The following is an 11970-nucleotide window of genomic DNA, read 5'->3' on the forward strand; positions in this document are numbered from 1 at the left end:
ACACCATTACAATCTGGAGTTAAAGTGTCAAATCTGAAATAGCATGTTATTTAATATAGTTGAAATCAAAAATATGCACACACTTGTAATGCCCTGGGATTTTAATAACTTTTTTTCATGAGTAAATAAATGAAAACGTCTTCTTTGCCTATAAAGTTTTGTTTATACATTAACCAGCATCTAGAAAGAATAATCCATTGCTATTTTTGTCTATATGATCAGCACAAACAAACTTTTGTCAAGCTTAAAGGTGCAGAGTTTGGAGTAAGAGCTACTCTCTTGTGAGTCACCTGTTTTTCAACTTTTTATAGCAAACATGTTTTAAGGCTTCTTAGATTATATTTGACCCTGTATTTGCAAACAATTTTGACAGTTTGGGTTTTATGTGCCTCTTAATAAGTAAGGTCAAACTTGCCCTATCTACAATACATGTGAGTAAATAATTGAAACACTTCTTGGGGTTTATGGTTATATATACTTATTACTTAGTTAGTTATAATTCACTCTTTCATATTTTTTTTTGTGGATTGTTTTCCCAATACATACTTCATCCAACACAAAATTATCATCTCTCTGTTTCTCAGAGGAAACATCTTATGTTACTGCATCTCCAAACACCACTCCAATACCACAGTGGACCCAGTGCCAGAAGCTGTTGTTCAGTGTTTGTACTGTATGTGCTCTCCTGCCCTCAATCATCTCCTCCATCTGCGTGTACTGCATCTGCGGTAAAAGAAATAAAGGTATTCCTCTCATTCATTTGCAATTTAAATCAAATCAACTTTTAAATCTCCTGGTATGTAAATATTTTGTACTAGATATTTTTGTTTTAAACTTTCTATTATTAATATTTTAACAATATAATTGCTACATTTAAATTTTTGTTATATTTACCTTTACACTTTACAGTTCTTGTCTGTAAGTATATAGTGTTTGTTTTGTCTTTTCTTAATGTTAAGATTTTAAGTTATTTTATTTACAGCAAAAGCTGATTGGACAGCAAGTGTCAAAAGACAGAACAGAAGTCAAGATGAGGTATTATAGCACACTATTACAATTCAAATCAAACTTTTACATAAACCTGTGAGAGATGTATATGGCGGTATATGATGGCAGTCTTGGTATTTGTTCTTTTTCTGTGATTGTTTAAAACATACATCTTTATTTTAAAATAAATGAATTAATTTGTGTTTTGTTTGTATCATATTATTATGCAGTTTCTAAAACTATAACAAGAGAACTTCATTCATTAGACTAATCCACAAGTATTGCAATGGCAAAGTCTTAGAAGCTCTTTAAATGTCTTAGAACACATCCATTTTTACATCAGAAATGTAACTTGCAGCCATTTGTAAGCAACTAAAAACCTAAGATGATCTATACAAACAACATTCTATAGGTACAAAATACATGGAACAGTTGTCTCTTAGATTAGGTCAAGAAAAACCTTAAATTGTCACCTTACCTCTAAATTCACCTTCTTTGTCCATGTGATCAGCAACAGCCCGTTAGTTGAGCTTTTAGTTGCTTATATTGGAGCACTTTGCATGCTGAAACTCTTTCTTCTTTTTTTATCAAGTGTGATGATAATCCAGTCTCCACTCCTCATGTTTGTGAGCTCACATGTATGGAAGTGAGTCTCCTTCATGTCACCTTCATGAAGTCTAATTTGGAATATTGGTGGTAGCAGGACATTAGTGTTGCAAACAAAAGGTGCCAACACCCTCCATTAGTGATTCAAATAGTGTATAGGATGTAATAAAGACTTACATAGGAAAATAATTGGTGAGAAAATAAAACATAAAAGTCCTAAAGTGATCCAGATGATTTTATATGGCATTATATGGCATCTCTTTTACAATCCATATGTGTTTAAACTCACTGTAGGTTGGAGATGATAAACTTTGTTATGCTGCACTGGACACCCAGAGGCTCAAGAAAAAGACGACGAAGAGAAAAGTTCAGCACTCTGATTTCACCACTTATTCTGAGATCATGAGTGAGAGAGTGTAGAAGAAATTATTTTATAATCTTAATTAATTTGAGCACAATATTGTGAACTGTTAAAATAAATATATGTTCACTTGTTTATTAATATTAATATTATGCTATTAAATATTTTCTAGATGTAAAATAATGATTGTAAAATTGGAATAAATAAAAATATTTAAACAAATATTGTCTTCACTTTATTTATTCTTTTATTCTTCTAAAAGGATGTAAAATGCATACATATTAAGGAAGGGCAAATAATCATATTTACAAATGCACCCATTAAACCTAGTTTAGGTTTCAGTCTACTGTGTGGGATGTGTTGTACATAATGCTGCCACCAAGTTTCCACAATATATACAGTGTATCACAAAAGTGAGTACACCCCTCACATTTCTGCAGATATTTAAGTATATCTTTTCATGGGACAACACTGACAAAATGACACTTTGACACAATGAAAAGTAGTCTGTGTGCAGCTTATATAACAGTGTAAATTTATTCTTCCCTCAAAATAACTCAATATACAGCCATTAATGTCTAAACCACTGGCAACAAAAGTGAGTACACCCCTAAGAGACTACACCCCTAAATGTCCAAATTAAGCACTGCTTGTCATTTTCCCTCCAAAATGTCATGTGATTTGTTAGTGTTACTAGGTCTCAGGTGTGCATAGGGAGCAGGTGTGTTCAATTGAGTAGTACAGCTCTCACACTCTCTCATACTGGTCACTGAAAGTTCCAACATGGCACCTCATGGCAAAGAACTCTCTGAGGATCTTAAAAGACGAATTGTTGCGCTACGTGAAGATGGCCAAGGCTACAAGAAGATTGCCAACACCCTGAAACTGAGCTGCAGCACAGTGGCCAAGATCATCCAGCATTTTAAAAGAGCAGGGTCCACTCAGAACAGACCTCGCGTTGGTCGTCCAAAGAAGCTGAGTGCACGTGCTCAGCGTCACATCCAACTGCTGTCTTTGAAAGATAGGCGCAGGAGTGCTGTCAGCATTGCTGCAGAGATTGAAAAGGTGGGGGGTCAGCCTGTCAGTGCTCAGACCATACGCCGCACACTACATCAAATTGGTCTGCATGGCTGTCACCCCAGAAGGAAGCCTCTTCTGAAGTCTCTACACAAGAAAGCCCGCAAACAGTTTGCTGAAGACATGTCAACAAAGGACATGGATTACTGGAACCATGTCCTATGGTCTGATGAGACCAAGATTAATTTGTTTGGTTCAGATGGTCTCAAGCATGTGTGGTGGCAATCAGGTGAGGAGTACAAAGATAAGTGTGTCATGCCTACAGTCAAGCATGGTGGTGGGAATGCCATGGTCTGGGGCTGCATGAGTGCAGCAGGTGTTGGGGAGTTACATTTCATTGAGGGACACATGAACTCCAATATGTACTGTGAAATACTGAAGCAGAGCATGATCCCCTCCCTCCGGAAACTGGGTTGCAGGGCAGTGTTCCAGCATGATAATGACCCCAAACACACCTCTAAGACGACCACTGCTTTATTGAAGAGGCTGAGGGTAAAGGTGATGGACTGGCCAAGTATGTCTCCAGACCTAAACCCAATAGAACATCTTTGGGGCATCCTCAAGCGGAAGGTGGAGGAGTGCAAAGTCTCGAATATCCGCCAGCTCCGTGATGTCGTCATGGAGGAGTGGAAAAGCATTCCAGTGGCAACCTGTGAAGCTCTGGTAAACTCCATGCCCAGGAGAGTTAAGGCAGTTCTGGGAAATAATGGTGGCCACACAAAATATTGACACTTCAGGAACTTTCACTAAGGGGTGTACTCACTTTTGTTGCCGGTGGTTTAGACATTAATGGCTGTATATTGAGTTATTTTGAGGGAAGAATAAATTAACACTGTTATATAAGCTGCACACAGACTACTTTTCATTGTGTCAAAGTGTCATTTTGTCAGTGTTGTCCCATGAAAAGATATACTTAAATATCTGCAGAAATGTGAGGGGTGTACTCACTTTTGTGATACACTGTATTTAATGTTAAAATATATTAATGCTGGGCTGAGGGTAGTTACTTGTAGTGCCCAAGGTGAATGCAGGAGATATGGACGGACATAAAGACCTGAGTGACAAGAACAAAATGATGCCCAGACAACTGACTGGCTTGTATTCCTCTCCCCCCTTTAACCCTGATAGTGTTTGTTCAGTAGAACTGAAACAGGAAAACCACAGTGAGGCTCTGCAGCTCAGACCCCCCATACTGCACACTGATCTTCTTTAATCACTGATCTCAGATCTGTTTTACACTGCACAAACTGACCATTTAGACTTGGATTAAGATGTGAAACTGATCTAGGATTGTTATAAACATTAGCGCTGCTGACTACAACAGAAACTCTTACACTTATGTGGGTCAAAATGACCTCAAACACAAACATGTAAAAATAGAGATATGAACACACAAACAGGAAGCTCACACAGTTTTTCCAGTGAGCATTTTAGAAGTCAAACTTTCAGATCCCCACAGCATTGTAGTTTGATTCTGACTGTGATGCCATGTAAAATTGGCATATAAAGTGTAACTTTGATAAAATAACACTTGACAGTGATGGTTCACAAATAAGTTCTCAATAGAAGAACATGGTAACAAGTATAGCAGGTCAAAACATAACAACAACAACAGCGGTAGAAAGTCAGTAAAAAACCCATAAAGCCGTTTATTTTATATTAAATTCTTTAAAAAAAAACGGACATACCATACAAAATCACTTCAGGCACTTCATTTCCCATAATGCTCTAGCATATTTCCAAAAGCTGGAGTGTGTAACACTTTCAGAGAAAGATTCTTGTGTTTTTAATGGAGTAACAAACATAGATAAATATATTAAAAAGTTAGCCAAGCAGCAGATGAGTTCATGATAGCTCACATCTATATGTTTCGGTTAGCCACTTATGACAAATATTAACTGCAGGCGGTAAATTACACTGTGCCCCTCTGTTTGTGACCCAATATAACAGTTAGTACAGAATTGCCTTGACTACATGTATGTTTTAGACCCAATAGACTTTTAGAAAAGCCACAATAAATGAATGAAAGCCAAATGTATGAACTGAGTTGAAATATGTGACACATTGATGCAGGACGTCAGCGTAAATCACCTGTTTGTGTTGTGGCTGATGATTTGTTTCTCAGAAACTAGACCCTTCTGCTCATCCTATAAATGAGATTATCATCACTAACCACAAATGTTTCCAAGAGTCTGTGCATGATGCAGAAGTCAAAACCCATGCACATGCTGTTAATGCACCAGCTCTGTATGATGTTTAAATCAGATTCTGGATCAGTTTCACCATTTTAGCAAGATCACTGTGTGTTCACTGTGTGCAGTGTAAAACAGATCTGAGATCAGTGGTTAAAGATATTCAGTGTGTAGTAATAGGGGTCTGAGTGTCAGAGCTGTGTTGTGGTTTTCCTGTTTAAGAGCTTCTGAACTACTCAAACACTATCAGGGTTTAAGGAGGAGTGGAGATGCACTGCAATATTTATCTGATGATAAAATTAGGAAGATGTTTTAGTAGCTTCTCACTCATGCATACTATTGTAAGTCTGCATGTGAGAAGTACATGTAGGTCTAGATCAATGCGCAGTCAGTATTACTGCAAGTGGACCACAAGGACAAAAAAAAAAAAACAGAAGATGAGCCACTCTCCTGCACAAACAAATTGTTCTACCAAATGCATACAGGGGGCACCTTTATCAAATAACAATAAACAGAGAAATCTATAATAGATATCTTGTTTTTTTGTGAACTGAAACAGTAATGCACCCTGCCTACATGGTGCCAAAATGATGAGACATCAACAGCATGATGTAAGGAACACGTGGTGTGAATATCGGGGAGATCAGAAAAGGTCAAGAAATTTCACCCAAACAAATACTTGGGGTTAGGGTTTAAGGTTAGGGTTAGGGTTAGGTTAGGGTTAGGTTAGGGTTAGGTTAGGGTTATCGTTTTTTGTGGTGAAAATCCTGACCTGCTCTGATTTTCTTAATATTCTCAGCATGGGTTACTGACATTATGATATAGACAGGACCAGGGTAGAACATGGTAGAAACATAAAAATGGCACCACTGTCTACAGCTTGATGTAGGGAACATGTGGTGTGAATATCGGGGAGATATCACCCAAAAAAATCACCCAAAAAACACAAAGGGGTACCACTTACCTTTTTTTGGTTATGGTTAGGGTTCAGGTTTAGGGTTCAGGGTAAGAGTTAGGGTTAGGGTTATGGTTCAGGGTTAGAGTTCAGGGTTAGGGTTAAGGGTTTGGGATTAGGAATAGGGTTAGGTTTAGGGTTCACGGTTAAGTTTAGGGTTATGGTTTAGGTTTAGTATTAATTATTAAGGTTAAGGTTAGGTTAAGGGTTAGGGTTACAATTTAGGTTTCAAAGTTCAGAGATAGGTTTAGGGATAGGGTTTCCATTTATGTGGGGAAAATCCTGACCGGCTCTAATCTTTCTAATATTCTCACTAGGTGTTGCTGACACTATGATATAGCCATGACCAGAGTTTGGTGTTCCTGTCATGTTTCATCACTGAGATCTGGCCTTTAAATTTCATACCATTTAATGACTGGAATTTGTTGAATGTATCTCATCAGATCTCAGCTTTGGAAAATGGTAGAAACATAAAAATGGCACCACTTTCTACAGCTTGATGTAAGGAACACATGATGTGAATATTGTTGAGATCAGGAAAGGTCAAGAAATATCACCCAAAAAACACAAAACCACTGACCTTTTTTGTGGTGAAAATCCTGACCTGCTCTGATTTTCTTAAAATGTTTACTATGTGTTGCTGACACTATGATATAGACAGGACCAGAGTTTGGCGTTCCTGTTATGTTCTGTCACTGAGATCTGGCCTTTTTATTTCATCCCATTTAATGATTGGAATTTGTTCAATTTGGAGGCCTCAGATCTCAGCTTTGGAAAATGGTAGAAACATAATGGCACAATGGAACAAATGGCACTACTGTCTACAGTTTGATGTGAGGAACACGTGATGTGAATATTGGAGAGATCAGGAAAGTTCAAGGAAAATCACCCAAAAAACACAAAGGGGTACGTACCACTGACCTTTTTTTGGGGTGAAAATCTTGACCTGCTCTGATCTTCTTCTTGAGTTCGGTGTTCCTGTCATGTTCCATCACTGACATCTGGCCTTTTTATTTCATCCCATTTAATGAATAACAAAGGGGTACCACTTACCATTTTTGTTGTGAAAATTCTGCTCGTATCTTCCTAATTTTTTTTTACCATGGGTTAACTGAAACTGAAATCGGGGCTGCTTTTTAAATATCTGGTCTAACCCAAAATCATGTTGGCCAAAATAGATTGGGGCTGCCTGTTCTAAAAAAAAATACAAGTTGTGTCTTGAGTGGAAATGAATAAATATTAATTCTTAATCCTTAATATTTCTAAAAGGTAGGCTATTGATATAATTTTCTGGTCACTGGAAACAATTAAAATGGAAATACAAGCAGTACAACAAGAAGAACTGGTGATTAGGTGGAATATAAAAAGGTTTGGACTGTAAAATTGCATCAGCACCTCCTAGAGGCCAGCAAACCATGTTCAGAACCCTGGACAGCAACAACATGTAACAAAGCATCAAGAGTATCATCAACAAGAGCTGCTGCAGCCACACACAGCTGGTTTAACCAAGTTTTGATTTCTGCTACAGTCTGTTTTTGCCCACAGTTAAAGGGGCTTTACAAAGCCATGAGCTTAGAGGCTGCCACACAAGAAAATAGCCCCTACTTTTAAAACAGCATCTGGTAGCATTTGAATACACCCAAATAAATAAATATATGTTCGCAGAGCCTACACATAGCGTAAGGTAAAAGTTTGGACTGTCTTCCTGGTCCCATGTACTTTTTAATGAGTGCAGTCAAACTCATCCTGTTTATATGAGCACACAAGTCACCAACTGTAGCATCCTGTACCTGCAAACCCAATTCCAAAAAAGTTAAAAGTACAATCCAAATAAAAAGTATATTAATGATGTGCGGCCTTTCTTTTACAGATTCGTATCTTGAAAAAGCACAAATAAGACTTTATTAATGTGTTATTTTTATTGTTGGAAAAAAACATGTCAAGTCATAATATTCCTTCAACACATTCCAACAAAGTTAGATCAGGACTTAAATACAAACAGGTAAATACAGCAGTCAATGTAATTATTTACAGATTGTTATTCAGTAACACTTTTGAAAGCCTTTGTAAAAACAATAAAACAAGACTAATAGACTGAATAGCAAACACATACCAGAAATGTACCATACAAATTTCTTATTTATTCAAATACATTACAATAATCTTTTTTCACAATATACCATCATGTATGTCAAGAAAATCCATCAATGTTACACTCAGTTCTGACCTCTGAATACAAATCAGACTGCTGAGCTCTGTTTTTATTTCTCTTCTTGAAAGTCTTGATGTCCAAGGATGCATAACAAAGCTCACCTACAACCTGTAGGAACAAAAAGGTCAGATATGTGTTTTATTACAGTGTGCAGTGTACTGAATACACACAGAAGAACATTATATTGTTAGTGCTACTACAAGTCTGATATACTAGATAATGAAATTATTTGACTACACCAAACAAAATTAAGTAAAGTAGAGTCAGCAACCCTGTTTCAACTGCTTATAATGTACAGCACATGCTCTGCACATCTCAACATATCCGGTCAAACTGTGCTTGTATTAGAGAGGCAACATATACCATATACCATATTGGCCATAAGTTAAGTAAGGTAAGCTTTTCACTATCAACAGCTCCCAGATGTTAGAAGGACGGTTTAAATAAATATTTAAGTGAAGCCAAGTGTGCACTATCAATTTAAATAAAGGCACTACAAATTGTAGACAAAATAACTACAGGGATTTTAAAGGAGCAGCTAACAGAGGCAACTAACTGAATTCAGAAAGGTCCAAAGATTTAATGGCCAAATATCAGTAAGTACAGACTCCAAACTCCTAACAGCATATTTAAACATATGCTACGTCACAGGAAAATTGCAAAATGCTTCAAACTAGAGGTTTGAAAGTTAGTGCACCTTTAAATACTGAGGGTTATTACCTCCACTGTAACATAATAAAGAAGTTGTCGCCAAAAGTATATGGACACCTCCTAATTAGTGAGTTCAAGTATTTCCTACACACCAATTGCCAACAGGTGCATAAAACCAATTCTAAGGGATCTTTCCTGTTCCAACATGTCTTAGCCTATGTAAGTGAGGACATGTTGTGACCAGTTTGGTTTGGAGGAATTCAAGTGGCCTGCACAGAGCCCTGACCTCAACAATATTGAACATGTTTGGGATAAACACTCTAAAATATTGTGTTAGGTCACCACATACTTTGGATTTTATAGAGTGTGTTTAGCAGATACAAACTGATATGTGTGCATGTGTGTTATAGTACCTCATCATTTCTGTGAGTCTGTCTTTTGGTTCTCGCTGTGAATGAAATAAACAACGTTTTATAACAACCTACTACAACCACGTTTAAACAACTCGAACACGTTTGCACATAGTTTGATATAGGAAGCTGCCATATTCTTTGGCTACTTTACTACCTGTAGAGCTGCTAATTTATTCCATTAAACAATCAACCAGTAATTTGGCACAATATATATACAGTATATATCATACAGACATGATTAACTTTGTCCATGATCATCTGTGATGGGCAGGTCTGGTTTGGACTGTGGATTCTCTGGGATTTTTACACACAACAGTCTATATAAGGTTTAAACAAAAGCAATACCTACAGGTATTTCTAATAAAGTAGACTGTAAGTGCATATGTAAATAAGAATATAAAAGTTAAACATAAACATATAAATAGTGATTATTACCTTTAGTTTTGTTTGTGCAGATGCAGTACACACAGATGGAGAGAATGATTGCAAGAACAACACACACAGTCCAAAGACTGACCAACAGCTTCCAGCAGTGGGTCCATTCCGGTACTTGAGGGGTCGGGGTGTTTGGAGATATAGTAACACACATAGATGCTTCTTCTGAGAAACATTGAGATCAAATGTACATGGTTATTCAGTGTTTAAATGATTAAGACATACACAGAGCAAATTGGACAGTTAAAAATTGTGCTTCTTTCTTGCATGAACAGCCTGTATGTCCATGGTGGTGTAAAACTTGCTTGACTGTGTACAGTGCCATGTTTTTTTGGGTTTTTTTTTACACTTTTTTTACAGTTTATACTGAGTTGCTGAGTTATTCAGGCCACAAAAATTCTTAGCTTAAGGTGCTCAACTTCAGACTCAAATACAAGGTCTTAATCAGCAGATCTTACCTTGGAGAGATAGTCGAGTTGCTCTTATTCCATACTGATACAAATTTTTTATAATGTCTCTCTGCATTAAAGCACAGTAGTACAGACCCAGATGAGCTTCAGTAACGTTTTTAATTAGCAGATCATGTGTGCCGTTTAAAGGATTCCATACAAATGAGTAACGTGGAGAATCATTATTCTTCATATCATATTGTATGAATTCTTGGGATGACATAATAAAAGGTGGTTGATTCTCATGTGAGCAGTTTCTGAACCACACTGTTGGTAGTCCATTTTTATACACACAGTCCGAGTAGACAGTAACGTCATCTCCCCGTCTGACTCTCATCTGGACTTCTGCTCCAGAGGTCTTCTGACTGGAGACCACAATACCTGCAACACATCACACATTAGATTAAAAATGATGGATGAACAGATACTCAAACAACCTCACATACCAACACAAACATGATCAATGGAGAGTACAAAGTTTGTAGAAGTTTAACTTACACAAGACAGCAATCAGAGTGACTCTCGATCTCTCCATTTTAGAGACTGGAAACTGGGTGACTCTTGCCGGTGAAGTCCTATTACGCAGATGTGTTCTTAAACCTGATTGGTCGACACCAGTGGAAATTTTTCTCTCGCTTGTTAGTTGCGGTTAAGATGTACTCTTATTAAGCAGACAGAGGTAAACAGCCTTCATCTTTATTTTCCATTTGCCCTTTTTATGAAGGGGATTGGATGTTAATATGTCTTACATCTGACTGGTTGGCTTCAGTGGGAATTTTTTTACAGATTGTTTTTCCCAACTCCCAGATGTTATTTGTTGGTATGGTTAGAAGATTGTGTTTATTTGGTTTACATGAACACAAGTAACACAGTTTAACATCTTAAACAAGTCATTAGATTCAATCAAATAAAAGATTTACAAATCTGCGATGTCTAAATCTTAAGCATACATCGTTAGACACAAGGGGCTAGTTAGATCAAATTACTATTTTTTAAATTATATTAAATCAAATATTAAATATCTAATGAAATCTAAAATTTTACTATTCACCTCAACTAACTCAAGACATTAGTCTTGACTTTCTGCTTGTGATTGTTTTGCATTTGAGGTTGTTTGTTCTCAGAAACTGAACGGTGTTTAGGCTCATGGCCTCTATGTGGTGACCGTCTCTAACCACAGATGTTTCCATGATTGTGCACGAGTGTGGGTGGGTGGGGATATAACATTTAAATTAGACCCTAGATCAGTTTTATCACCTCAACCATGTTCATTTATTTGGAACGCTTAGTATAAGACTCGTCTGAGATCAGTATGTAGAGGAGGTTAGTCTTGATGTGAGTGATCTAAGCTACAGGGATGATTTGTGGTTTTCCTGTTTCAGTGCTAGTGAAATTTGTTGCTTAGTGTTTACTGTGCATAGTGTCCTAGTTTGTTGAGTTTACATAATTAGAGGCTGTACAATGGTGCCTCACTCTGGGAATTTCAGGATTTGTTGGTCATGTGACTTCTAGCAGATGCTTTTAATCAGTGACCTACAATTATGACCAAATACTGTCTATCAATAGAGGGTTCAGGACCTTGCTCAATGACCCACCAGTGGCAATGGAAAAATATGGCCAAAATAACAAAAT

General features: G+C 37.0%; 1 protein-coding gene across 1 annotated transcript; it reads right to left on the reverse strand.

The window, feature by feature from the left end:
* Nucleotides 1-8297: 8297 nt before the first annotated feature.
* Nucleotides 8298-11260, reverse strand: LOC134326711 (uncharacterized). Its single transcript, XM_063008887.1, has 4 exons — nucleotides 10348-11260; nucleotides 9890-10054; nucleotides 9455-9489; nucleotides 8298-8498 (listed from the first exon to the last, which is right to left on the reverse strand). The coding sequence occupies exons 1-4, from the start codon at nucleotides 10673-10675 to the stop codon at nucleotides 8370-8372; spliced, it is 657 nt and encodes a 218-aa protein (XP_062864957.1). The 5' UTR covers nucleotides 10676-11260; the 3' UTR covers nucleotides 8298-8369.
* Nucleotides 11261-11970: the final 710 nt, after the last annotated feature.

The sequence above is a fragment of the Trichomycterus rosablanca genome, chromosome 14 (assembly GCF_030014385.1).
Source record: "Trichomycterus rosablanca isolate fTriRos1 chromosome 14, fTriRos1.hap1, whole genome shotgun sequence".
NCBI lineage: Eukaryota > Metazoa > Chordata > Actinopteri > Siluriformes > Trichomycteridae > Trichomycterus > Trichomycterus rosablanca.

What these genes read in the sequence shown, in the direction of transcription:
- LOC134326711 (XM_063008887.1), bottom strand. Translation starts at nt 10,675, where the DNA reads ATGAGAGTCAGACGGGGAGATGACGTTACTGTCTACTCGGACTGTGTG. An exon ending in AACTCGACTATCTCTCCAAG is followed by an intron (nt 10,055 to 10,347) that starts GTAAGATCTGCT and finishes AATGTTTCTCAG; the next exon opens with AAGAAGCATCTATGTGTGTT. An exon ending in AGACTCACAGAAATGATGAG is followed by an intron (nt 8,499 to 9,454) that starts GTACTATAACAC and finishes TTGTTCCTACAG; the next exon opens with GTTGTAGGTGAGCTTTGTTA.